This window comes from Desmodus rotundus, chromosome 4, assembly GCF_022682495.2.
Source record: "Desmodus rotundus isolate HL8 chromosome 4, HLdesRot8A.1, whole genome shotgun sequence".
Lineage (NCBI taxonomy): Eukaryota > Metazoa > Chordata > Mammalia > Chiroptera > Phyllostomidae > Desmodus > Desmodus rotundus.
Window position 1 is genome coordinate 130,661,531 of NC_071390.1, and position 27,284 is coordinate 130,688,814.

Sequence of the window (27,284 nt, forward strand, 5' to 3'; positions counted from 1 at the left end):
AGAAAAGTCTTGCCTAGCTGGTCTCTGGGACACGTGGAAGGTGCTGGCCCTTTCCTGACTCGGCTGCTGAGACAGAAAGCAAGAAGTTGTTGCCACTGAGAAAAAACCCTAGAAATAGCCCACCTCACTCCTCTTCTACTCTCCCCTGACCTAAAGTGCACCAACAAAACCTGGAACAGCCTGAGTGAGGACTTTGGAGCAGAGTTCTGTTGAAAGGGATGGACTCATTTGAGAATTCATTTCTCACTGGTGCTGATCAGTAGGGTAGAGCCGGACTCTTAATGCCACTTACGGGGAGCGCTCCAGCTGAAAGGGCCCTTGCACATTTAATACAATCTCATTTTGGATGACAGGTTGGTGACTGTCCAAGGCTAGACATTCCTCTTGATCTCCACGTCTTCCCCACCCCTTATCCCCGTCCGCCGGAAGCGGGGTAGGAACCGGAGTTGGCAACAACGTTGGGGCGGGATCCGCGGTTATTACCCCCCGATCGAACGTTTTGCACAGGGCCCTGTGGTCCCAGTTACAGCCAGTGTCCCTGGAAGTCTTGCGATCCCCGAAAACAGCAGCAGTCCGTTCCAATAAAGAAACAAACACAAAGGTCTGGGAGGTTCCAGAAACGAAGACGCGCTGCTCCGGGTCCTTCGGCGGACCCGCCCCTCACCCTGTCCCCGGGGCCGAGCGCCGCCTCTGTACCTGCAACCAACACCTCATCCTAAGAGACCAGCCGCATCCCCGCGAGTCGCCGGCGGGCGCGGAGGCCGCACCTGCGTCGACCGGGCTGCGGCAGCGGCGGGGGCGGCTCCTCCTCCTCGGCGGCGGCGGCGGCGCGGGACGCTGCCCCGCCCACCCCAGTGCCGGCCCGTCGCGGGGCTCCGGCGGCAGTCCGCGGCGCGCCAGCCACGCGGGCGACCGTTGGGCACCGTGGAGAGACGTCGCTGGGCGGGGGCGTCGCCCTACGGGAGCCGCTTCCGCCCGGATTCCGCCCTGCGGACGCCGTCGCCGGGGCAACCGAGCGCCGTTCCTGCCCCCCGGAGCCCTAAAGGGGCTGCTCGCCCCGAGCCCGGCAACAAATCCCAGCAGCCCTGCCCCAGAACCGACTGTGGTTTCGAGTCTACACGTGTACTCTGTGCCACTCGGGGCCTCCCACTTGTGCTACAGCTTGCCAACCTCCCCGGCCTGCTCTGGCTCTCCGTCCGAACGCCCCAGGCCATTCTCGAGGTTGTTATTGGAAAGGTGTTCCCAAATTCTTACCCACCAGCACCGATCCCTTCTCTCTGCTCCCCAAGAGTCAAGTCCAATCTTGGCGTTGCCCGTCAGGGCTTCACGTCGCCTCACCTGCGGACACTTCCTCCGCCCCCACCCCTTAAATTCCCCGTTGACCGTTTCAAGTTAACCAAAATCACATTCTGCAGCTTTTCCTTTGATTATGCTGACCCTCTGTCTGCAATGTTTTTCAAGGTTCAAATGTGTTGTTGTCAAGAGAGCCGACCGTCTGGCCTGCGGAGAGTTGTCTCCTCTGCTGTGCTTCAGTTGCTGTCGTCGTCTCAGCTACAGAGTTTATCAGACTCTGATTACACACTCAGACCTCTCGGTGCTGCCCGAATTAGTGCCCAGAGGGAAGGGATCCGGAAAGGCCTGGGTGCGACGTTTGCAACCTGTGGCGTGAATACTGTTAGCAGGCTCACTATATCGACATCTACAGCAAATAACTTTTCATGTGTTGAATTGATCAGATATGAATAAATCCTACCTTATTAATGTAGTTATAAATTTTAATAAAAGTAGCATTAAGTGCCATTAAAGACTGCTTTTTATCATACCTATAATTTAAATTATTCTGTTGCTATTTACTGACTTGGAGAGATCTAAGATTGCCTATGGATTCAAGCATTTTAACAGGGGATGAAACCATAAGTATTAAATGGAAAGATAAATGGTTTAAGTTTTGTGGTTAGACAGAAAACAATCTCTAATTATTTTGTTTTAATCTTTTATTCTATCAAAGCATGAATGTGGTCCTATGGCAAGGTAATATTTTAATTTCCAAATACGTGATTTTCATTGGTGTCTCATGTTTGTATTTGTACCCTGGACCCTAGGAACTAAGAAAGTTCCTTTTACTTTTTTTTTTGAAGTCTTTAATTAAAATATTGTGTTACTTATAATAGTATAATACTATATAAAACCCACATATATGAAGGCAAGTTATGTGGCCTAATTTTATTATAAAATTCTTTGCATTTTGAGTGTCTTGTTATTAGACTTCATGGTATTTTTTAAATATTGAATTAAAAAAGAGTTTCTTAGCTTTTAAGATAAAATTTTAGAGAAAAAGGAAGGGGTCCAGAGTTCCTTTACCACTGATTTAGTCATTTCACAAATATTCATAGAACATCTTCCACATGCCACCCATAGGAGTTGAAAATACAGGCGTGAACCAAATAAAGTCCCTACCCTTGTGGAGTCGACATTCTTGTGGAGGAAGATGAGCAATGCAGAAATATACGAGTTCAAATATGTCAGATGGGGTTAATTAGGTATCATGGAGACAGTGTAAGGAGGTTAGGGAGTGTGGGGTTCTGTTTCATAGTGTGGCCTCAATGATGAAGTGATATTGAGCAGAAACCTACAGGACTAGAGGGAGCCATGAGGATATTTGGGGTAGAGTTTAAGTGTGTGGGAACTTCTTGGCCAGTGAGACCAGAGGGGAGTGGACCAATGGGAGGAGGCTGGGGGCCCAAGTCACCAAGAACTTTTCAGTAAGAGTCCATGCCTGGATCCAGGTTGGTTATTTGCCTCCCTTCACTGCATTCCTGCTCTGGACCAGGCCTTGCGCTGGGCATTGGGGGAGACACAAAGAAGCTCATTTCTACACTCACGGAACCAGCGTCCTTCTTAGTGTTGTCAGTCCAAGTGGCTGGCCTGTATGCATGTGGACGTAACAACAATCAGGTGATTCATGGATGGTTCAGAAATAAGGAACCCAGATCTGCTAGGAGCTTTGACACTAACCTATACAATCTCGAGTGTTAGCGTTTTCATCTGTAAAATGGCAGATGTATGAATTATCTCAAGGGATTTTTTCTAACTAAAAAAACTATGATTCTATAAAATCAAAGAATAGAACTTAATCTTAGTACAAAACATTTATTAAACCCATATCAGAAAATCCCTTCAGACATCATTTACAAGATGTATATCTAGGGTTACTTATAATTTAATTCATGATCTGCTTAGTTTAAAAAAGTTTTTCACCTGATGCAATCAGTTTTGTAAATGAGTGATAGTTAGAAAAAACATTATAATATATATAACAGATAATGTAAAAGACTTTTGACCATTGTGTTTTCTCTATGACATTAACCTTAAAGATCTTCAATACTAAACCAGAGTTACAGAGTATCCTGTATTTTGGTAAAGATATTTTTCCTTTCTGCTTATGGGAATTAAAAATTTTTATTTTAAGTCTTATTTAATAGCCATATTTTCCCAGTTCCTGGTACAAGAGACAAAGTTCCTGGTAAAAGTGACTGAATATATATTATAGAGAAAACAAATGACAAGCCATCTCCAATAATTTTTGCAAATGGATAGTGGACAGGGTAGGAAATAGTTCATGTTCAAACATTCTACTCTCCACTAAGGACACAAGAAAATAAATAGATTTAATAAGAGAGTTAGAATTCATTTAACAAATATTCACTTTACACCAATTATATACCAGCAATGTCAGCGAACAAAATAAAACAAACCCTGCCCTCATAGAACTCACATTCTATTTGTGGGAGACAGATCATAAATAATCACTGTGGCTTAGATAACATATTAGAAGGTGGTAAGAGCTGTGGCGACAAACGAAGTGGAGAAGTGAAGGGAGTGTGGGTTATACGGAAATTTAAACAGACAGCGAAGGGCCTGCCTGCTTTCCGGAAGCAGTTGTGATTAGATTTCTGGGCACATTTACTGATACGGTGGGCTAAGAAAATGAGCAACTTCTAAGTTGAGGTTACTCTTAAAACTAGATTTATAAGAATTTCATATGCCATACTAAGTGCAGGAATGTTTCTTCTCTTCAGAGTTGATTGAGGTTTTAAAAATCAACTTTATTGATATACACTGTACTGCACTTATAATAAAATTCATGAGTTGAGATTTTAAACATATGAGTTTTTCAGTTTGTTTGTTTTGAGGACAAACACTTCACAGAGAATGCAAAGGGGATAGAAACAGGAGACAAAAGCCAAAACCCTGGGGTGGGGTGGGGAGGCCTGATACACGGTGACGGAAGATGGTCTGACTGTGGGCAGTGAGCACACAGTGCAATGTACAGAGCAGGTATCATAGAGGTGTGCACTGGGGACCTTTACGATGCTATTGACCGATGTCGCCTCTACAGCCAAATAGCTAATAAAATAAAGGCAAATTGCCCTTTCTCGTCTACTCTCTTTCGGCTATTGAGGCCAATCAGCATTGTCGCTAGTGTCTTTAAAGCCAATTCTGCTTCTTCCAAAAGTAAGAAAAACTTATGCCTTTTATGATAACCATCTATTGTTTAAGGTTAATGCTATGGTTTCTGATGAGCTATATTCTTTTAAGATCTTTTACCTCTCATCTAGGAAATAAACAAAATGAGTTTACAGATATATTTCTACCAGCTTTTGAATTACTTAATTCCTGCAATCGTTGTAACTATTGCAAGGTATCTAATATTTAGTCTGTGCTACCAGGTACTATTATTTGGTTCGTTATGCATCCGCCAGTTTTGTGACATCTGCCCTCAACCATACTCATCATGGTGAAGTGATGAATAATAAACCCGTGAATTATAATGTCATATTTTAAGTGCTTCTTTACCTCATACAAGCACTTTTTAAATCTTTTTTATTGTGGTAAAATACACATTACATAAACTTTACCACGTTGACATTTTTTAAGTGTATTGCTCAGTGGCATTAAGCGAATTTACATTGTTTTACAACCATCATCACCGTCCATCTCCAGAACTTTTTAGTTTTTCCAAACTGAGGCTCTGTACCCATCAAACACTTAGTCCTCATTCCCTGCGCTCCAACCCCTCACAAACGCTATTCTCCTTTCTGATTCCGTGAATTTGGTTACGCTCGGTACCTCATAGAAGTGGCATCATTTGTCCTTCTGGGACTGGCCTACTTCGCTTAGCACAGCGCCCTCAAGGCTCATCCAAGTGGTAGCGCGCTTCAGAATGGCCTTCCTTCTTAAGGTGAAATAACATTCTGTTGTATGTATACACCACATTTTGTTCATCCGTTCATCCATCAATGGAGTCCTTGATTTTTTATCTCAATAAAAGATATAATTTCCATTCAATAAACTACCATTTGATGAGTTTTGACACATACAACACCTGTGAAACTGCCACCTCAAGATACAGAACACTTTGATCATTCCCAAAAGATTTAAATCATCTGTGGTTTGATAGTTTGGGGACAACCCTTACGGTATTTGGTGAGGCAGCGGCTGTAAACTGCATACCCAGCACCCACTTCCCCTCCTGGCTCTCTGGCAGAATCCCAGTTTTGTCTGAGGGTCCGATGCCGCACTCCATAGGATCATGATATTGCAGCAGGGGGCGTTTTAGCCACGGAACCTGATTATTTTAAACTGATTTGTGTGCTTTCATCCCTCTTCCCAGAGACTGTGTTCAGGGAGGCTTCTTGCATTTAGAGGTGACGGAAGGACTCCTGGGAAAGTTTTTCTCAGTCTTAAGAAGGAGACACATAAAGAGATTATTCTTTCTGCATCTGAAAGGTTGCCTGGAGAGATTGTGCAAACTTAAAGTTCTTTCGATGTTCAGCCCTGGCCAAGTAACTTAGTTGGTTAGAGCATCGTCCCAATAGCCAAGGTTGCAGTCAGGGCACATGGAAGAATCAACTGATGAATGCGTCAGTAAGTGGAATGACAAACTGATGTTTCTTTCTCTTTCTCTAAAAATCGTTTAAAAATTTAAAACTAAAAAATGGTCTATTTTTGTTTATTTACGATGGTTCTGAGACTGTCTACTAAATAACCTTCCAAACCTATAATTTAATAATTTATTATCCAGTTACCTTAATAATTTTTTAGTTAAAACATCCACTAGATGTCACTCTGACTTTATTTTCAGATGTAATCTAATGACATTTTCAATCTTTGAAATATTAAATTCAGAGGCATTTAAAAAATCCCGTAAGTTAAAAGTGCTATTTAAAATGTTAGTAAAGATAAAGAGAAAATCGTTACAGCTTACTGTGAAAAAATTAAAATCAAGAAGAGAGAATTTTGGAAAGAGCAAATTAACTTTTCCTTAAGTGATGTTAACAAATAGAGCGATGCATAACTTCTAAGAAGTCAAAGCAGTGATTGGGCGTATAACATTTAAAAGAGTGGTGTGGGCGTGCCAGAGGGATGAGAGCGTCAATACGATGGAAGTACCTTTCTGCCCTGCAGTCGTATTCGCAGTAACAGAGCAACACGAACTCAATCACCACCAGTGGGGATGTTTTCATACAAAGTAGAGTTGTGAGCTGTATTCAATCAATTTGTCATGAAGGAAAGAACTAGATTAAGAAAGTGATAATAATTCTAAATTAGAGGCAAAAGGAAGGAGGAAACCTGTAGGAAGAAAGAAAGATTCAAAACGATCAGGGAGACAGCACTAAGCTTCCCTAAACTTTCTCGTGAACCACGAAGGGTTTCATTGTGTATTACTCAGAACTCTTTCAGTTGCAAGCAGCAAAAATCCAACTCCAACTGCTTAAGGAAAAAATAAACAGGTATTTGCAGGCTCACAAAACTGATATGAGAGAGGGAGCCTCAGGTATGACTGTATCTGGTTAGGCAGCAATTCTCCAAGTGTGGTCTGGGGATCCTGAGGAGTCCCTTTTGGGACTTCAAGGTCAAAACCATTTTCATCACAGTAAGACCTAGTGTGCTTTTTTCACTTGTTCTCTCACAAGTGTACCGTGGAGTTTACTATATGATAGGTAATATCAAACAGATAGAATGCAGAAGTAGAGAGTAGGACCCAACTGTCTTCTACTCAACTGGTCATTAGGGAGCTTTGCAAAAATGTAAAACAATGCCCTGCTTCTCAGTAATTTTTTTTGTTTAGGAAAATATAATGATTTTTCTTGAAAATATGTTAGTGATTTTAATATACTATAATGGATTTGTTATTTTTAAATGAATTAAAAATATCTTAAATGTTCTTTTCAGCTTTAATTTTTGAATACAGTAAACACTGATAGATATAATACAAATAACATTTCTTTGGAGTCCTCAATAATTTTTAAGAGTGTAAAGGAGTCCTGATACCAAAACTTTTGAGAATTGCTGTGTAAGGAAGGTACAATGGGCCCAGGCTCACACGGTATTACCAGAACACAGTCTCCGTATCTTGGCCCGATTTATTAGGAGTTGGCTTCTTCCTTCTTGGGTTTGTGATGGCAACAATGACCACAGCAGCTCCGGGATAGTACTTACCAGTTTAGCAGTAGGAGAGAATGCCCCTTTTTTGTTATTAGCTCCGGGAACATTTCTAGTTCTTACGTTGGCCAAACTGGAGTCACATGCCCATTCATATTCTAATCACTTTCATGCGTCCACCCCTGGAGCCAGAGGCATGGTTAGCCCACAAGCACCACAGGATGGGCGAAGATGTGGTGCCCCAGAGAGATACTGAGCAGGTAGAAAAAAAAAGAAAAAGTCTCCACCAGAAAGCCTGAATCCCATGGCAAGGATTTTGAAAGACAACTACACTGCTCTCATTTACAGTCCTGCTCGTTCCACTGTCAGCATCTGGAGACAACAGGGTTGTTTTCTTCTCCCCGAGGAGGAGAGAGGGTCCAATTTCATTCTCTAATTAGAATTTGGATCCAAATCACATGCCCTAACCGAAAGTTCCCTTTATGAATTACAGATGCTGGCCACATAGAAAGTCATCTTTGTGCTTTATGCTACGCAAAAGACCTGTCTTAAGCGAGATTCCTTTCCTAAGTGTATAAGATTCTAATTTTCTGCCCATTACTCTGCATGTAGAATGACTCTGGTCAGATCATTTGACATTTTCTGGCTTTTGCGTCCTCACCTCTAAAAACAAATGCAGGGGAGGGATGGGGTTGGGGCAGTTTATCCCTTACAGCTTTAACATTCTTTAAATCTGAGCAATGGAAGATGGGAAAAAAGTTATTCTAACCTTGATCTGTCAGTTGCCACTCTGAATATCCACTACATGAAGTTTTACATATTTCCCTTTAGATTATATATCAACTTTCATTAAATATTTGTGTCAAGTACTTTTGGTGATAATATAAAAGAGAGGTTTCATCAGTCTATCAGCACTGAGTTCTTCTTCACTGCTTAACTTTTTAAATTTCCTTTGCCTTTTTTCAGCTTCATCACTTTTAATAATAAATATTGATTCTGTAAAATCCCATTTTTTACAAAGTGGACCAGGAGTAAGATCATAAATGGCACAAAAATAACTTTCAGAAAATATTTTTTATTTACTTATGAATTTATTTAAAAACATAATGTACCTTCATTTGGTACACTTCCTATTTCCCGAGATGCTGCCGTTGGTGGTGGCAAGAACAGCACAAGGTGTTAGACCCGTGGTCAGGCTGGGCCTGGGTTTAGCAACATCGGCACTTGCGTTCTGGCTAGGAAAGAATTCAGAGACAAGACTCAAATATAAGAAAAAGTTTATTTAGAAAGTCACAGAGGTAGAAACAGTGAGCAGTAGAAGAAATGGTCTCAGGAAATAAGTTACAGAGGCAAAAGAAGGGGCCCTGGAGCTTAGGAGAGAGAAGGGTAAAGGTAATGTGCCTGGGAGAAGAGAGGGGAGCTAGGAAAGGTGCTGGCCTGCTCTTGGAGGGGAGAGCAAGGCAGGGTCCTTCATCTGAAGGGCTTTTAAGGATGGAAATTTTAGGGGAGGCTCCAGGTGAGAATCTCAATAGAATATTCATCAGATTTCCAGGTGTGTTCATTTAGGGTTGTAGTCTCCACTGATTGGTTGGCACCAGGGTAGGGGGTCATTGGTCAAGCAACAGGCCCTGAGGTCAGCTATGGCATGCCTTGCCTGGTTCTGTTGCTTTTCTGCGCCTACAGCTGAAACACAACTGTGGCCTAGATGTTTTCCTTAGGGGTTAATGCTTAAGGGTGTGTCAGCAAGAGCCCACATGGGAGTTGCATGAGGCCACTCTTTGGCCCCTTGTTCCTCCTCCAAGGGGTATAATGCATGACTAGTGACATGCCAGGGGAGAAAACATCAGGGGAAGGTCCTTTCATGATATGAAAGGCCAAGGGATCTAAACTGTATGACCAGCAACATGCTGTGGGAGAAAAGGTTACCCTGGGAGCAAGGTCCTTGTTTTCCCAGTTTTGTCTGTTGCTAGGCACCTGGGGCTTTCCGCCCTGGTGACCTTCTGTACCTGGCTGGTCATCCCTGCTCTGCTCGGGTCTAACTGCCTACCACACTACATTACCTCAGAATGGGATTTTACATGTTTTTTGTCTTTGAGCTCCTCAGGTGAAGTTACTACTGAAAATCAAATAACACTTGTCTGGACCTATTGCATTTTATGTCTGCTTCACTATTATATTAATTTTTCATTAATTATAAGTACAAAAACCAAAATTAAATTGATATCAAACCCCACGGTAATTTTTAACCTGTTCCCAACATAATTTACATTACCTCATACTTTTGAACAGAAAAATTTTAGCAAACATATTCCTTGGAAATGATTCAAATTTGTTCCATTAACTTAAAACTGGGGCTTCTGGGTAAAAGATGTAGTTATCTTGTATTGTTCAAACTTTTAATAAAAAGTAGTAATATTAAATTTTATAGAACATTATTACAAAATTCCAATAACCTGAAATCAGAGCAATATTCAGTCTTGAGTGCCTATTACTTGCCAGGCATTAAGTATTTCTTTTCATTTAAAGAATGGATAACAGTCTTGGAGTAGGTAATTAAAACAGCGAAGACAAGCTGCCTCCTGTATGTATTGAGTCAAACAAGCAGAAATTTGATTGGAGAATCTTATTTCAAGATGAGAGGCTGCTCATATATTATAATTGGTATTTTCTTCTAATGAAAAATATAAAGCCCTTGACACTTATTTAAACCACTTAGGTCACTGCTTCTCACACCGGGCTACACGACAGAATTGCCCAGAGTTTGAAAAATGCCAAGGCCTGTGTCTCACCCCCAGGGATTCTGCTTTAATTGGTACAAGGTGGAGCTATTCTATCAACTACTTTCTAGTCCTTGGTAATTAGCCATCTGCATGGTATTTTATCAACTGCGAGCCAGTTTTGATTGGTCTGGTCTTTGTGCTGAACTGAATTTTGCATAGCAGTGCTTTCCGCGCGGAAAGGCTGCAGCGCCTCTATTTGCCTTCATCCCTTCCCCTCACTTCCTTACTCCCTCTAAGAGCAGGCAAGTGGCTGCCGCAGCAGCAGCAGCAGCAGCCCTGGCTGATCATCACTGAAAATACTAAAGAAAGAACTGGGCTGCCTCCTGGATATTTTGTCCACTGAGGATTAATTTACCAGGCATTTTTCATTGTTCTCTACATCCTGCAAAGCTTTTTGTTTGTTTGTTTTGCAAGAAATAAACTCTGAATTTATTGCTGAAAAACATAAGCAAAAAGTTTTTAGCACAGCTCCTCTGTCTCAGTGGGACAAGTTTGAAAATTCTGAAGCAAGCAGAAGCATAGTAAGTGCTTGCTTTCTTTTAAAGCTACGTCTGGGGTGAAGGGAGGCTATTGTAATGGTAAATTTCACTCCGAGGAGAAGAAAGGGTTGATAATCAATCAAACACGAGGTATTCATTTGAGGTTTTGCAATTTTCTTACCATATTGCAAAACTACTTTAGTTTTCTCTGTAGAATATTTAGAGGATGTTTTATTGTGTATATGTGTGAAAAAGCCATCTCGAGAGCGACACTAAAAGAAGTTTTCTCGGATGGAGTGAAGAGATACAGACCCCTCGGCGGCGGCTTCAGCGAGAACCCGGAGCTCCAGGCGGAGACTTTGCAGAATTGCCGGAGTGAAAAATCCTCCTGGCTCAGCAGCATCTTGGAGTCAAGCTCGGAAGAACGTTTTATGTCTGAAAGACTTCGTTTCTCAAAACCGCTCTTTGGGCCGGCGTATCCTGAAGGATGGGATAGTAGAAGCACCGCTGTCCTGAATCTGCCTCAGGCATTTACAATTTAACTTGGAGGATCATGTGTTTGGCATGATGAGAACCACAGAGAACTTTGAGGAGACTCGTGCCACCGGAAACCCCAACACGACTCCCACGGGAAGGTACGTTTATCTGGAAGCATTCTTGCAAGGAGGAGCTCCCTGGGGTTTTACTTTGAAAGGTGGCCTGGAGCACGGAGAACCATTAATCATCTCTAAGGTATGTTTCTTTTACCAATGTTGTCTTTATTCACATTGCTTTTTCAGCTTCTATTGAATCTGTCAAAATGCAAAAAAAAAAAAAATACTGAAGATTGCCTGACTATTGCTTAATTTGCTGTTTCATACCTTGCTGATTTTATCAGGGAAATAGTTTGTCTAGCTTGGTATTTGAAAGAAAATGTGTCTAGCTCATTTATTCTGTGAAATCCCAGAGGAAAATGTGCTCGCTTGATGAGTAATCTCTTTTTGTGAATGAAATAGTATAAAACCAGCTACCACATGATCTTTTCTGTTTTTAATCAGATTAAAGATGAACGCAGTTAAGGTGGTGGCATAGCGAATGTTTTTGTATGTGTGCCTCTATTTAACATGTGGCTGGAAAAATATCTGATCCTTCTCCCTTCAATTGAAAAATATCTAGCATTTGAAAATATTTTAGAACTTGTTTGTTATCCTGGATAATTGAGTATACAAATACTGAGCTTAGTATTTCTGATTTTTTCTTAAGCTACAACAATTAAGAGAGATCACACAGATTTCTTTTAAACTTTCAGAATATTAAGTATAAAACAGGAAAGTATAAGTGCTTTTCATACATATGCAATATTCAAGAAATATTTGTAGTTGAGGGAAAAATATTTTTAGTTTGAGTGTGAAAAGGGGATAAATATGCATTTTTGTCTCAGCTCTGTTACCTATTTAAGGTTAGTTTTCATATTATCCAAAATGTGTGTTTTGGGAGGAACCAAAATGATTCTTATTGAGGATGAGCCGGTGGAAATTGATTTCTAGCAGCTAGCCAAGACTGTATGGGACACCACTGTAAGCTGTGTGACCTTTCTTTATTTTTCCTAAGAAAACAAAAGATATGTGTGTATGTGTATCACAAAGCCTTCCAGCTCTAAGTAACTGAAAACCTAATTTAAGTGGCCTAAATAAACTGGGGTTTGATTTTCTTATATTACAAGAAGTATGGAGGTGGGCTGTCCAGGCAAGGAGCAGCAGCTCAATAATGTCAACAAAGACTTCACTTATCTCTCCACTCTGCCATTCTTATAATGTTGGCTTCTGTCTTCTTGGTTGCATGATGGATGCCACACCTCCAGCATTGCATCTTCATTCAGGGCAGGGGTTTGGCTTTTTGTGTGGAGAGAGACACTCTTCCTATCAGACTTTTGCTTACATCTCATTAGCCAGAACTGTGCCACATATCTATCCTCAGAGCACTTACTGGTCAAGGGGAATGAGATGCCCATGACTAGTTCACACCAGTCAGGATTTCCTTCCTGAATTCTGCAAGAGGAGCTCACCCTTCCTGATGTCAAGGAATCTCTCCCCACTTTCTGAACAAATGGGGGTTCTGTTTTCAAGCAGAAGGAATGAATGGGTGCTGGGTAGACAACAGAGAATGTCTTCCACAAACATAAGTGTCGCCTCTGCATTTAAAAACTCTGGTTGTAAACTCAACTTGCCTGGCCGCTGATAATGAGATTTTGTGTGTTTGTATATAAGAACGCAGTTTGCTATCGGACAGGCCTAATTCTCCGTTTTATCTGAAGAGTGGGGGTATCCTGTTATCTCCCTTGTCAGAGTGTGAGGATTAAATAAGACCACACATGTAGAGCGTTAGCATAGGGCCTGGTACACAGAGCGAAAAGAAAGGAAAGGAACTCAAAAAAGTCTTAGTGAAGATTGTGATTATTGCTTTTCATCATTCTAAGAGATATTTCTATTAGTACACATATTTGGCTGCTGTGCAGAGTTCTAACGTAACCGTAGCTTAAGCAATGTGAGCACTTATATCTTTCTCAATAACAACCTGAACATAAGCCCAACTGCAAGATGGCCACATGGTGTCAGGGACCCAAGTCCCTTCCACTCCCTGGGTGATGCCCCGTCTTCATGGTTCAAGGTGACTTGTCATGACACCTGCTTTTCAGTAAGAAGTGGAAAGAGGGAAAAGAAGACAATCTCCTTCCTTTCAAGGGCATAATCTGCTCTGTCCAATATGGTAGCCACCAGCCACATGTGGCTATTTCCATTTCAACTAAAAGTAACTAAAATGAAGTACAATTTAAAATTCTGTTCATAACATGCACTAGTCTGATTTGAAGTGCCCATTGCACCCAAGCTCCTAAATATCTCCCCATCCCGTCTGTCTGGCAAATTAATATTCATCCAAGCTCCATTTCTTCCCCTCCTTGAAGTTTTCCTGATTTCATCCAGCTGAGATAGGCAGTCTCTCTTCTGTGCTCCTGTAACGTGCAGTTTTACATGGTTTCGTGTGTGCATATAGATACAGATGTAGGTACAGACATAGGTATATTTATGTTGCTTATCTTCTCAAAAGTCTGTGAACCTCTTTAGGGCAGGGACTTTCCCCCCCGCCCCCATCTCTACCACATCTAACTCAAAGGCCGGGCACACAAATGTTTGCTGAGTAAATGAGAGGGCTATGTGTTACTCAGGTTGCATTTCCAGGATCTAGCAGAGTGCCTGGCACAGAGGAGGTGCTCAGTAAGTTTTATACACAAAGACCAATAAGAGCTGTGGGCAGTGTAAGCAGGGAGGCAGGGCCTGTGAGACAAGGATGCCAGCCAGCTCTCCAGTGACAGAGAGTGTGTTCCTTTCCTATGGCTGCTATAACAATTGCCACAAAGTTAGTGGCTTAAAACAGTACAAATTTATTATTGTGCAGTTCCATAGGGCTACTATGGGTCTCAGTGGGCTAAAATAAAGGTGGTAGCAAGGCTGTATGCCTTTGTGGAGGCCACAGGGGACAGTTCATTTCCTTGCCCTTTCCAGCTTCCAGGCACTGTTCACATTCTCTAGCTCATGGGCCCCCGTGTCCATCTATAAAGCCAGCAATGGCAAGTTGAATCCCTCTCACATTGCATAGCTCTGACCTCTAACTTCTGCATCCCTCTTTGATTTTAAGGACCCTTGAGATTGGGTCCACCAGGATAATCTCTCTATTTTAAGATCAGTTGCTTGAAAACCTCAATACCATCTGCAACCTTAATTCCCCTTTGCCATATAACCTAATATATTCACAGATTCTAGGGCTTAGAACATGGATGTCTTTGGGCAGAGACAGCATTATTTTGCCAACCGACAGGGTGTTTGAACACTGATGAAAGTCCACATAATTAGGACAGTACCAGAATGAGACTAAAGTGAAATGTAGGGCTGATCATGCACACCCCAGATCTTCTCTCTAGGACAATGAAAAATGCATGTTACCTCATATACTGCTAACCAAATGTATGCTACCCCCCCACTCTGGGGTGACCCCCATTATAAGGGGAGGGAAGGGACAGTACACACTGAGTCACACATGTGAGAAGCACGTATATGTGTACAAAGCAGTTATAAGCTGCCAGGTATGGATGACAATGTAATGAATGAAGTATCATTTTTCTGTAGGTAGAAATGAGGCAGGAGAATGAATGGGGACAAGGGAATACAAAAGGTTGGCAATGAAAGAAATCATTTTCAAATCATTTTCTTTGGGATTTAATGTCCTTGAAAAGGAAAGGTGGGGTTGGGGAAAAAGCCTGTGTGATCTGCAAACTTCAAAAAGAAAGGGTAACTTAAAAAAAAATAGTGATTGTATGTGGCAGAGCTCAAGCAATTTAATAGTTCAGGAAGTTGGCCGCATAATTTCACTATGACTTGCTCTGCATTGTGACTGAGAAAAGAAGTCCCGCCTGCAGTGGGGATGCACCCGCCCCAGGGTTCATGGCTCAGGTAGCAAGTCTGACAATAGACACCAGCTACTACAGCTAGCACTCACTGAGACTTACTACGTGCCAAGCTCCATTCCAAGAGACCCACATGCGTTAGTGCCTTAATTTTCACAACTCCATGAGGAAGGTAATAAGGTTATGCCAATTTTGTACATACGACATAGAATTGGAGTAGTATGCTGAAGCTCTCACAAGTGGTAAGTGATAGAGTGATAGAGTAAGTGATGGAGTGATAGAGTAAGTGATGGAGTGATAGAGTAAGTGATGGAGTGATAGAGTAAGTGATGGAGTGATAGAGTAAATTCGAATCCAGGCATTCTGGTTCCCCAGAGTCCATGCACTTAACACTGTGTGCTGTTCAGTCACTGTTCCCTATGAAATATTTGCCTCTGGGTAAAATATGGGATCAGTCTTTGTTACATGTGTTGTAAAATGTATTAGAGGAAAACAATGAAAAAAAACTTAGTCCTACAAGGTCCCTTAAAATAGGTATTACTACTGCTCAAGAACCCCTTTAGGTAGTTCAAGACCCATGATAATGAGGGGCCACGTAACATTTTTTTGGTAAGTATCTTCGTGTTGTATTCACCCGGAGAGGCACCTTTTTGTGCACTTCAAAGGATTAAAACTTCCACATGTACTCCATTTGCTTCCATGACCTGAGATTCCTTAAGAAGAAGACCAAAATTTGTATCCCAGCCCAAAAGAAGTCTGAGTAGGCCAACTCAGCCTATGCCAAGAAGGAGGCCTCTTTTAGTTACATGGGGGAAACCCTAAGCAAACCCACCCGGGTTCAGAGGATGCTCCCTGGTCTTGGATGCACTGGCCTGTCTGGAGGATTGGTGACTGGAACCGGTATGCCTGGAGGAAGTTAGACTGTTCTACAACCACAGAGGAGCCGTCACCAGCAGAGAGGGCTTTGAAACAGTCACAGATCCCCTGGAAGGGCTTTTGAACAGATAAAGTGGTTCTGAATGTCCCTGTTGTTGAAAAGATTGCATTTATAAAAAAATAAATTGGATACGTTAGAGGGCTGGGTTGGAAGACAAGGTATCTCAGAAGTACCTGTCCCAGCAGGAGTCCGCAGGAGTCGTGGCACTCCACACCTGGACCCTGGGTCCTATGGTCGGGGCCCCTGCTGTAATTTGTAGGGAAAAAATGACATTTTCTCTTGTGTGTGTTTAAAATAAATTTTCTAGGCTTCAGATTTTGGGGTAGGCCTTTGGCCCCATGTCTTACATTATTGACACTTAAGCACATATTCCTGATTCCTACGCTCTGGAAAGTATCTTTTCTGGGGCTGGATTCTCTTCCGTGCCATCTCGTGTATAAATCCTGTTGGTTCCATCTTCCACATCATCACCCTCCTTCAAGGAAATGTCTTCTCCACCTATAACACCATCATCCTCTTTCTCTTAGTCCATCACAGCCATCTCTAGGCCTTGTCTGCCAAGGCTCGGCGTACTAACCTATCCCGTCTTCCTCTTTCCATGCTTTATCTGTAGGGGGTGTGTCTGGCTTGTCTGCTGCGTGAGTCGGAGGCACCCTCAGACATATGTTCCCTGGGTTCCTGTTGGTTGACACCACTCAGATTTTAAAATGGATTCTTCCATTGGATATTCTAGCCTTATCGATATGATCTAATCCCTGAGTCCCCTTCGTAATTCCTCCTCTGGAGAGAATCATCCAAAACATCCCAATCAATCTGCCATTTTAAAGTGAAATGAACTGCTTTACTGCTCTATGAGAAGCCCTGGAAATATAACCACTCCATTGGTTAGGAAATTACTCATTTGAAATGTCCTTAAATTGTCTGGATGACAAGTGAAGATTTCCTCAATTCTGAATATTCTCATTCATCTGTCCAGATTCTGCACTTTTACAACCTTCTCGCTCTCTTGCTGCTCCTCAGTTTCAACACAGCAGCATCAGCTGTACAATCTGTCTTGGCCCATTTCTTCTGCACTGAAACAAGTCTTATTTTACCAGCTCTTTAGCAGAGTCCTTGAGTTCAGAGTGAAATTGACTTTTAGGTAGTTCCCCAAGACCTTGGGCTAGTTGATTTAGTTCACCTCAAGTCATCTTTTCCAAGTACCAAGCTAGATCAGCTTATTATTGATCTTTCACAACAGCCAGTCCTTTCTGAGGTTCTCTCCTTACCTTGCTTGTTCTTTCCTTTAACATTCTTTGTCCTTCACACCCAGGTAGCGTCATGTCTCTGCTGTCCGTAAACTAATTTGTTTGTTCGTTCATTGTTCCATCCCTCTCCATCCTGCCTTTGCATTAATTTCTCCTTCCTCTCATTGCCCCAGCACCTTTATTCACGCCCTCTCCTAATACAGGTAGTTGTTTGCATTTGGCATCCTGCCAATAAATTATAATCTCTTTAAAGCCAAATGAGTGTTATTCAAGCTGTATATTCTGCATCTCCTAGAAAAATACTTCTCATTTTATATACGACAAATGCTAAATGAATGTTAAATGCCTTACAGGACTTTAGAGCTATAAAGAATCTCAGCAAACATCTAATCCAGCTTCCTCATTACAAAGAGAGAAAACTGAGACCCGGTAAAGTTCATTTATTGGCCAGGATGGTTTCTGCCTCACCAAACAAACTGTGTGTGTGTGTGTGTGTGTGTGTAAAGCTCAACTAGTGAGGAAATAATTGCTCTCTAGTTATACAGTTCATAGTTTTGTATGGTTGCTAGCTTCCCTGTTAGGCTGGTAACTTCTAGAAGCCAGAGGGACCTTTCCTTTCACTTTCTTCCTCCCTTCCTTCTTTTTTTTTTCTGTTATCCACAGTGCTTAAACTATGCATAGCAATGAGGAAAATAAAAATACGTTAATGAATAAAGAAGATGAATGACTATTATAAGGGATCTTCTTTAGTTTCTTTGTGAGAAAGATGTTGAGGACAGTGTGCAAACACGAGACTGGTAAAACCTGTTCTAAAAAATAACACAAGCTCTTCCTGCCACCTTTCTATGCCTCCATAGTGGCGTGCACGAATGTCCTGGCTGATGCTCTCAAGAGTATCAACAATGCCAGAACACCAGGTTCTTTTTTTAAAAAAGATTTTATTTATATATTTTTTTAGAGGTGAGAGAATGGGGGAAGGAAGAGAGGAAGAGAAACATTGATGTGTGAGAGAAACATTGATTGGTTGCCTCTTGCATGCCCCTAACGAGGGGCCTGCAACCCAGGCATGTGCCCTGACTAGGAATCAAACCAGTGACCTTTCAGTTTATGGGAAGATGCTCAACCCACTGAGCCATACCAGTCAGGGCAAATGCCAGGTTCTTATTAGGCCATGCTCCAAAGTCATCACCCCATTTCTAATTGTGACGATGAACCATGATTACGTTGGCAAATTTGAAATGATTGATGACCACAGAGCTGGAAAAATTGTTGTGAACCTCACAGGCAGGTTAAACAGGTGCGGAGTAATCAGCCCAAGATTTGACGTACAACTGAAAGATCTAGAAAAATGGCAGAACAACCTGCTTCCATCCCGTCAGTTTGGTTTCACTGTACCGACAACCTCAGCGGGCACCACGGACCCTGAAGAAGTAAGACGAAAACACACAGGAGGAAAATCCTGGGATTCTTTTTCTAAGGATGTAATAAATATGTGCAAGTAAAATGCCTCACTGAACAAAAAATAAGGCATGTAGACTGAGTCTGACTTTCAATTTAATGATGTCTTGCATACATTTAATGTTTGGCAAATGACTGTTGAATTAGACTGGGGAAAAAGGAAAATTCATCTTTTAATTTAACCTTTAGAAGTTACCTTTTAAGTTGTTTCAAGTGTTAAGTGTTTTAGACATAAACTAAGCTTATGATCTTATCAGTGCTGTTGGAAATGGCTTTTATTCAAGTAATAAGCTGAGGTCGAATGCCAAGTGGGTCTTAACATTGGTAAGAACTCTGCTTTCTCTTAAGGCTAATATTTTTTTTTCCAAGACGCTGCCTCCTATGTAGGGAATACAATTTAAAAAATTTTGTCTCCTTTTAGTGAACCCACAGTGTGATTGGAGGCACATAATAAGGGACTTCTGTCAATCTTTGAAAAACAAAACCTCCAAAAACTTTCTGGTTCTGAACTAACTAACCTGCAAGACAGATTCTTACACATCTCTCCCTTTGATGCACTTCCAAACAGCGAACATTTGGGTGCGAAGAGCTGTAAAGCCCCGCCCTCCGGCTCGGCCCATCCCAGCAGTCCACCCATCTCTCACCCTCCGACACCCGGCCCTTCTCAATGAAACTCATGCAGGCAGACTCTCTGCCAAATCTAAGCACTGCTTCTCCCCCTCTTCTAATGACTGTTCCCACACAACAGCCCTTGTGTGTTTTCATCTGCAGAATCACAATTCTCTCCTGCCTTCACAGGAGGCTTTTCTAACTCGGCAGGCCTCTGGGCAGAACACTCTGCCCTGGGCATCTGAGCCTGAACTTGCTCTTACGTCAACCGCACTTTTTCATTCCTTAGCCGCTCATGCATCTAGTCATGATATCCTTTTCCGTTTTGAACTGCATTTTATCTTAGAGATTTATGTAATTTGTCCCAAGTCCTATTTTTAAATGTTCTCTGCTATGTTTCTATTAAGAGTTGTAAATTCTTTTTTTTTTTGAAGATTTTATTTATCTTTAGAGAGATGAGAAGAGAGGGAGGAAAAGGGAGAAAAACATCGATGTGTGAGAGATACATCGATTGGTTGCTTCTCACGCGCACCCCAACCAGGGACTGAACCTACAACCCAGACACGTGTCCTGACCAGGACTCAAACCAGCGACCTTTTGCTTTGTGGGATGACACCCAACCAGTTGAGCCATACCAGTCAGGGCTAGGGTTGTAATTTCTCTGTTATCTTTTTTCTTTTCATTTTAGGCAAGGCTGGCTAGTATGGCCAAATACACCTTCCAGACACTGTAGGTCTTGGAGTGAAAATAAACAAGTTTCATGTCAAACGTAGTCTTTATGGATGATGTGACCATGGGCAAGTAACTTAGCTCTCCTGAACTTCAGTTTCCTCATCTTTAAAAATGAAACATTCTCACCTAATGAAGTTGTTATAAGCATCTAATGGATTCAGTTACACAATCCATTGTGTAACTGGGGGAATAGCGCTTTGGAATGATAAAACACAATCCAGAGTTTAACTATGATACAATGATATGGACTGGTGGGAAAATAGCAGGTACCAAACAGAAGTTAGCAACTCACATAACAAAGTGAATATTTGGCCGATTTTCTGTGTCATGGCCAAGACTTGCGACCTCACACTGAAACATTGATGGAGCTTATATTCCATTAGAAGGAGACTGGAGGTAAATATGTTCGTACCTGATCATTTCAGTGTTGGCAAGTGTTATTAAGGAAAAAACCCCCAAATCGATGGGTTCTAGCATGAGAGTGTCTATGAGGTGGAGGTATGACAAGGATTTCCTTTAAATGGGGTGATTAAAGAAGAGTTTTCTGATAAGTTGACATCTGAACTAAGACCTGGTGGATGAGAAATAAGAAATCAGACATACAAAGAGCTTTGTAAGTTTGGCTGAGGCAGGAAAGTCTTGGAATGTTTCAGAAACAAGAAGAAAGCCAGTGTTATTGTAGTAGAGTGTCTTAATCTGTTCAGACCACTATAACAGAATACCATAGACTGGGTGGCTTATAAACAACAGACAGTTATTTCTCAGTTCTGGAGGCTGGGAAGTCTGAGGCCAGGGAGCAGGCAGATTCATTATTGGGTAAGGGCTCACTTCCTGGTCTGTACATGGTGTCTTTTCATTGTGTCCACACATGGCAGAAGGGGCAAGGGGGCTCACTGGATCTCCTTTAGAAGGTCATGGTTTCCATTCATGAGAGCTCCACCCTCATCACCTCCCAAAACCCCACCTTCAAATACCGTTACACTGGGGGAATAGGTTTCAACATATAAATTTTGGGGAAATACATTTTCAGCATATAGCAGGGGAGAGGGAGAGGGAGAGAAAGAGAGAAAGAGAGAGAGAGATGATATAAAAATGGAAAGTTTGGTAGGGTCAGATCACATGGGACCTTGCAGGTAGTAGAAAGACCTTGAACTTGATGTCAATGCAGGATGTGAGGACATATCACACCATGAGTCTTCCTCTACTTATAGTGGGTGAGCTAACTGCATGATTTAAACTTTGGGAGGTTTTGGTTTGGTTTGGTTTGGTTTGGGAGGGTTTTTTTGGCTGGCTCTTAAAGCCACCTTCTCTTCTCTCCCTCATACATTTCTCAGGCACTTCCTGGGTCTACAACACAACAGGGCCTTCAAAAAGACAACTGTCAATTTGTTGTGATTTATGGAATGATGTATAAATAAACAATATTCTTTTTTTCATTAGTTAGGGGAAGGTTCTTTTGCTCTACCCTGTAACCGTTGATCTCCTCATCTGCAGAATGGAAGTAACAGTTCTTTCCTGCCTTCACAGGAGGCTTTCTAACTTGGCAGGCCTCTGTGCAGAACCCTCTCTCCTGGGCATCTGAGCCAACAAGATTTCCTGGGCTTGCTTTTGTCATAATATGACTGACTCTACCGAGGTCCAGCTCTGGAGCAGGCATGCTATCCCACATAAGCTTCCTAAAACTCTTGAGCTATAGGTCCTATGATTATTTCCATTTTATAGATGAAGAAACTGGAAGTTTGCTTAAGGTCATAAAAGTAGGTAGGAGCTGATCTAAGATCTTTTAAACTTGAAGCCTGAAAAGTGCCTTTTAAAGTAAAAACTGCACTGTCATTTTATAGTTCCAAAGAATCCCTCCATCTACTCCGCCCCTGTCATGATAAACGAGGGTAGCTTGCACGGTGAAAGGAGGAGGGCGCCTGAGACATCAGCCTTGGGAATTAAACTGGGCTCCCTACCTTCCCAGGTCCTGCTTCCTGCTACCTTTTCCTTCTGCAAGGTTCTGATCTTGCTCTCAGGCCACCTCTGTGATTGTTGTTTTTCACCTGGCATATTGTGTTTTCACCTTTATTCACAGTCATCAACTTTGCCTTTGTTTTCCTTTCATCCCCTGGTCTCCTCAATTGACTTAAACCTCCCCTCCCCACAAGCCTACACTCTGCGGCTCACCTCCTGACCTGGATACATCGCGTCTCATGGTGAAGCCATGATAAAACCTTGACCCTCAGATTGGGCTTGTTACCAAGAAGAAACACTAACTAAATGAACATTAAATGGTTTAAACCTAACAGGGGCTGGATCCAGTTAATACAGGAAATCAGATTTGGGCTTCAAACAGAGAGAGTGCTGATTTTATGGGGTACCACAAGTTCATGCCCCCAATGTGGTGAGGAGACCTGGTTATAAGATCAGCTCTTTCATGGAGGAGTGTCCATGGTACCAAATTTTGTGTCATTTTGTTTGTCCCTTTCTAGCTCTTACTTACTTTGTAGTATAGCGCGTCTGCTCTGCTCGTCCAGCGTGTCTACTGCTTAGCTAGCTGTCTCCACACTCACCGGTCTGCCCTGGTCCACGACCCTCCTCACCGTCCCTGGAAGGTGTACTTTCCGACTCTCCTAGCAGCACGTTCACTCGGCACAGTCCTGGGATATGTCCACACAGAGTTGTTACCCTCGAAGCCACTGCTGCTCGGTAACATCCCTCGGCCATTCCTGGCTCCTGGAGAACTGGTTCAGACAGATCCTAGAACTCTAAATGTCTCAAAATCTAAAAATAACTCTGGACAAGAATTTGGAATCAAAATACCAGCAATTTAAGTGAATAAACATTCTTCAGATTAGTCAGACAAAGCGCGTAGCACTTTGGGTATTAAATTGTATCCCGAGTACACATTTGCTAGAACGTAGAAAGAAAGGTTAGACTTCTAGAACTAATTGCCTTACTCACTTGCTTTGAAAGGTTAAAATTTTCAATGCAGGGGGACATATATGTATAATATAAACTTTTGTCATCTCGTGTGTAGTTCTGTGAGAAGTTCACATTTTTCAGGCCTTGTCTCTTGGAAACTGGGAAATGAGCTGCTGGAGTTTAGACCCAGGATCTGGCTGGGCTCCAAAAATAAATATACATGCTAGGTGTTGAGATACAACATTAAAAAAATAGGAGAGTGAGTCAACTTTTGGAAATAAGAAGGCAGAAAATAGTTGACACTTTGTGTTATTCCTTGATTTTTTTTCATATTCTTACTTTTGAGTAATTACTCAGGAACAGCAGGTCAAAAGCAATGTGGCCATTGACCTAAGTATAAGCAGAGGGAAGTTGAAAAGAATTAGTCTTGTTCTTCATAGTTGCATAGTGGTGCTCTTGGCTCAATGTTTACAATTCAGTATTTAAGTTGCTGGTGCTCTCTTGAAAGAATTACTATCACAGTTTCCCTACAAATGTAAGTCAATGAATTTGACCTTTCAGAAGAAACCGCTGCTGTGGGCGCTTCCAGGGAGCCAAGGTGTGTTACAGATATCTGAACTCAGGCCCTGTAAAGTACTACAGCCGCATTTCCTCTAAATTAGAGAAGGCAAAATAAAGAAGAGAGGACTGTGTGGTAGAAAGAATGAAATGGATATGTAATACCAATATTTACATTTAGTTATTTCCTGCTATGGTCCACGCACTATATTAGGTTCTTTTATTTATTATTTTATAGAATATGATTTGTTTTCATATATAAGAAAAGAGGTTTTTCTTAAATGATGGAGCCAGGGTTCAAAGCTAAGTTAGTTAATGCATCACTAACCATTTAGTCAAGCCGTTATTTATTGAATGCCTAAAGTATAACAGCATGAGGGAAACAACAGCAAACAAGGTCCCGCACCCAAAGAGGGTGCGTGCATTCCGTTTCTTTTTATACCACCTGAAGCTGACCCAGTTGCTGTTGTACCCACATTCCTTCACTGTCCAATTCTGGGCACATTGGCTTGAGTTCCAGTGGAATCATCTGCATCTCTCCGCTCATGGACTTTATTTTGCCTGCCTTCTCTTTGCCACCTGGTTAATGACTCTGGGAGCAACCCTCACCTCATGACTGAGTGGAGTTGGTAGATAAACAGCTCGGCACTCTCACCCCTTGGATGGGATAACTCTGAGGTGTGTGTGTCCCGTTAGCTCCTAGAGTAGCCCTGGCAGAAATGAGCAGCATGTGCCCAGGGCTGTAGCTGGCTTGATAACACATCCGCATGGACAACTTCCTTTCACTGCCTCCTTTGCCTACTTGCCTCTGTGTTCTTTACTTCCCAGACAAACTGCTTGCATTTGAATCCTTGTCTCTGAGTCTCCTTCTGGGGAAAGCCAAACCAGGATAATCACCATTTGCAAAGTGAAAGCCAGAACCTAAAGTCTAATGTAGATCTCTTTGCAAAGTGTACGGTCTTTCTACTCTACTGTGGAATTCAAGCAGAGGGAATCCCCCAGTATATTAGACCTCCTTTTTTTCTTAGGTGCTAAGAAAAGGAGAAATCCATCCCTATATATGAAGTTTTGCAATTCTCTTTCATCTTCTCCTCCCTCACAGAAGAGCTTGCCTTTCTCTTTTCCCCCAATGAATGGGTTGATGAGCCTTGCTCTTTTCATCATCGCTTCTTTCTTCTGTCTCAGCCAAGCACCCAGAAAGTTTCCTCTCTGCTCTGGGAGGAGAATTCAGTCTCTCTTTTGTTCCATAGGTTCTTTTATTCTGTCGGTTCTGTAGGTTGGTGGTTAAGGAAAAGGTGGCCCCCTGTACAGGATAGAGAGAATTGTATCTGATCCTTTGGGGGCTCTCTCAGCATAGTTTCTTTTCTAGAATTTTATTTATGTTGCTTCTTGGCTTTCTCAATTCATACTGTAAATAGAGCACAATAAGAAAGTAAACAATATACAGTTTTTCAGTCCAGAATATTTGACAGTATAGCATGGCAGTGGTATGAAGTTTGGCACCTAAGCAAGCAATAAAATGTAACCTAATTTCCAACCCATTCCAACCTCAAAATAACAGAGTAACTCTTCAACACTAAAATGTGGTTTCCTTGTATAACTTGTACCACTGCCAAATTCAATACAAGAGGCTTCTTTTCTTTTAGAGTTGTTTCTGCACAATGTGAATATTCTTTGACTCACTATGTTGTCCTTTTCCAATTTCCTTGGTTTTTGCTTGAATTCACAGGAGACTGACAAACAGTAGCCTCGTGTGACAGCCATTAGTCTGCCATAAACCTCCACTTGATCTTGAATGGATACAGTAATGAATAGATTTTATGTAATTTAACTGATGTTGTCAGCTATATGAATTTGTTAGTTCAGGAGAAACTAGGCTTCTAGTCCCCCCTTTTCTAAATCCATATTTGATTATTCTAGTGTAAAGAGCAATGTTCCCTCTTTCAGTTAAAGCATGGTTACGGCAGTCTGAACTCTGAATAATGGAACAATAAATGTATACTCTATTTAAAAAGAGAAGGAAGGAAGATAAGTATTTGCTTCTTTGTGTTAGTGAGAATGGACAAACATTTTAAAAATCGTGTTTGTGTGTGTGAGCACCGGGAGGGGCATTTCTTCGTCGTGAGGGTGGTCTTGGCAAGTCAGTGTTCATTTTGGCCTCGTTGACTGCTGACCGCATTTATGCCTACGCTAGCTCCAGGGAGCCTGTGGCATGGAATGCAGATCCAGAAAATAGTACAGAATAAATCATCTCCCATTTCCCACCTCTCACATAGGGGGAAAGATGCATTCTTCCTAGTCAAAACTCCTTGATTTGTCCTATTTTATCATTTCATGGTGATTAAAAATATACCTTTCCATACACTTCTGGTGGGAATGTAAAATGGTGCAGCCACTTTGGAAAAATAGCTGGCAGTTTCTTAAAATGTTAAACATAGAGTTACCGTATCACCCAATGGTTCTAAGTATATGCCGAGGAGAAAACATATGTCTATGCAAAGATACACTCATGTGTTCATAGCCACATTATTCACAACAGCCACAAAGTTGAAAAAATCCAAATTCCCATCAACTGGATAAATAAAATATGGTATAACCATATAATGGAATACTATTTGGCAATTAAAGGGAACTGGATATTCTTTCATGGTAAAACATGAATTAACCTCAAAGATGTTGTGCTCACCTTAACAAGTCAGATGCGAAAAGACTACCACATATCGTGTAATTCCATTTACATGGGGTATCCAGAGGGGACAAATCTATAGAGACAGAAAGTGGGTTAATCATAGTCTAAGGCTGGGGATGGAGTGTGGCTGGCTGTAAGTGGGTCCACAGTTTCTTTCTGAGCTGATGGGAACGTTCTGAGAGTAGACTGCAGTGATGGGGGCACAGGTCTTTATTCAAAAGCATTGGATTGTAAAGAAAAAAGACCACTTTTATTCTGGTAATAAAAATTAGAAGAAACAACAAAAGAAGGAGGAAATAAATAAGAATCATGAAGATTATTACTCATCATGTTAAGCATTCAGTCTTGACTTAATTAAGTGAAATTTAAAGTAGTAGAGGAGGCTGTCCAAAATGAAGCTCTAAACATTGCAGAGTCCGAATTATTTAGGGAATCAAGATACTCTAAAAAGTTGTATGTCAAGCAGCTTAGGGAATGAGACAGAATTTGCCACATCTGGAAGACCTAGGCGGTGGAATTCCGGGATTTTCTCGAAAGGCAGAGTGCCTTCCCCACTTCAGGTCTTCAGTTTCATTATCAGGATCTTCAGCCTCAATGTCTAATTCTGCCTGTGTTTTGTGTACCATATGTCTTTGGAGAATTAAGGTAAGGTGCAGTGTCCTGGGAAAGCCAATTAAAGGGAACCAATAAAAATTTTATATTTTGCAATGTAAAATACAAAAGATTTGCTAAATTACTGAGGATAGAATTTCTGTCTTCAGTAGAGTTTGAGGACACAAAGGCATTTACCATTTCAATGGGGAAAAATGGGAGCATTGCCGAAGAGGAAATGTGCTGCCAGATGAAGTTAGAGAAATTTTTACTCATTGAAATTGCGGAAGTTCAGGGAGTTCTCACCACCGTAGGTGTTATAAAGGTGAATGAGCTGGTCAGGTCATACAAAAGACAAAGAAGCATTTCAGAGTGAGGGGTGAGCAAGCATTTCACAAGGGCCATCTTAGACT

At 41.7% G+C, this 27,284-nt stretch overlaps 2 protein-coding genes and 1 pseudogene across 9 annotated transcripts in view; 2 read left to right on the forward strand and 1 right to left on the reverse strand.

The window, feature by feature from the left end:
• Positions 1 to 992, reverse strand: part of CCDC158 (coiled-coil domain containing 158) — a 64,006-nt gene extending 63,014 nt beyond the window's left edge. For 3 of the 5 annotated variants that reach the window (XM_045185040.3, XM_045185060.2, XM_045185029.3), the window contains exon 1: positions 293 to 990. The gene's annotated coding sequence lies outside the window, so the exon portion shown is untranslated. Of the gene's footprint in view, positions 1 to 292 lie in introns of all 5 variants that reach the window. The other 2 variants (XM_045185032.2, XM_045185046.3) reach the window with 2 other exon arrangements.
• Positions 993 to 11,132: 10,140 nt separating this feature from the next.
• SHROOM3 (shroom family member 3) overlaps positions 11,133 to 27,284 on the forward strand; it is a 277,506-nt gene continuing 261,354 nt past the window's right edge. The window contains exon 1 of one of the 4 annotated variants that reach the window (XM_053923113.2): positions 11,133 to 11,437. In XM_053923113.2, coding sequence (XP_053779088.1) covers positions 11,270 to 11,437 — 168 coding nt within the window. In that variant the 5' untranslated portion in view covers positions 11,133 to 11,269. The remainder of the gene's footprint in view (positions 11,438 to 27,284) is intronic. The other 3 variants (XM_053923112.2, XM_053923115.2, XM_053923114.2) reach the window with 3 other exon arrangements.
• On the forward strand, positions 15,950 to 18,804 carry LOC112320396 (small ribosomal subunit protein uS8-like; annotated as a pseudogene).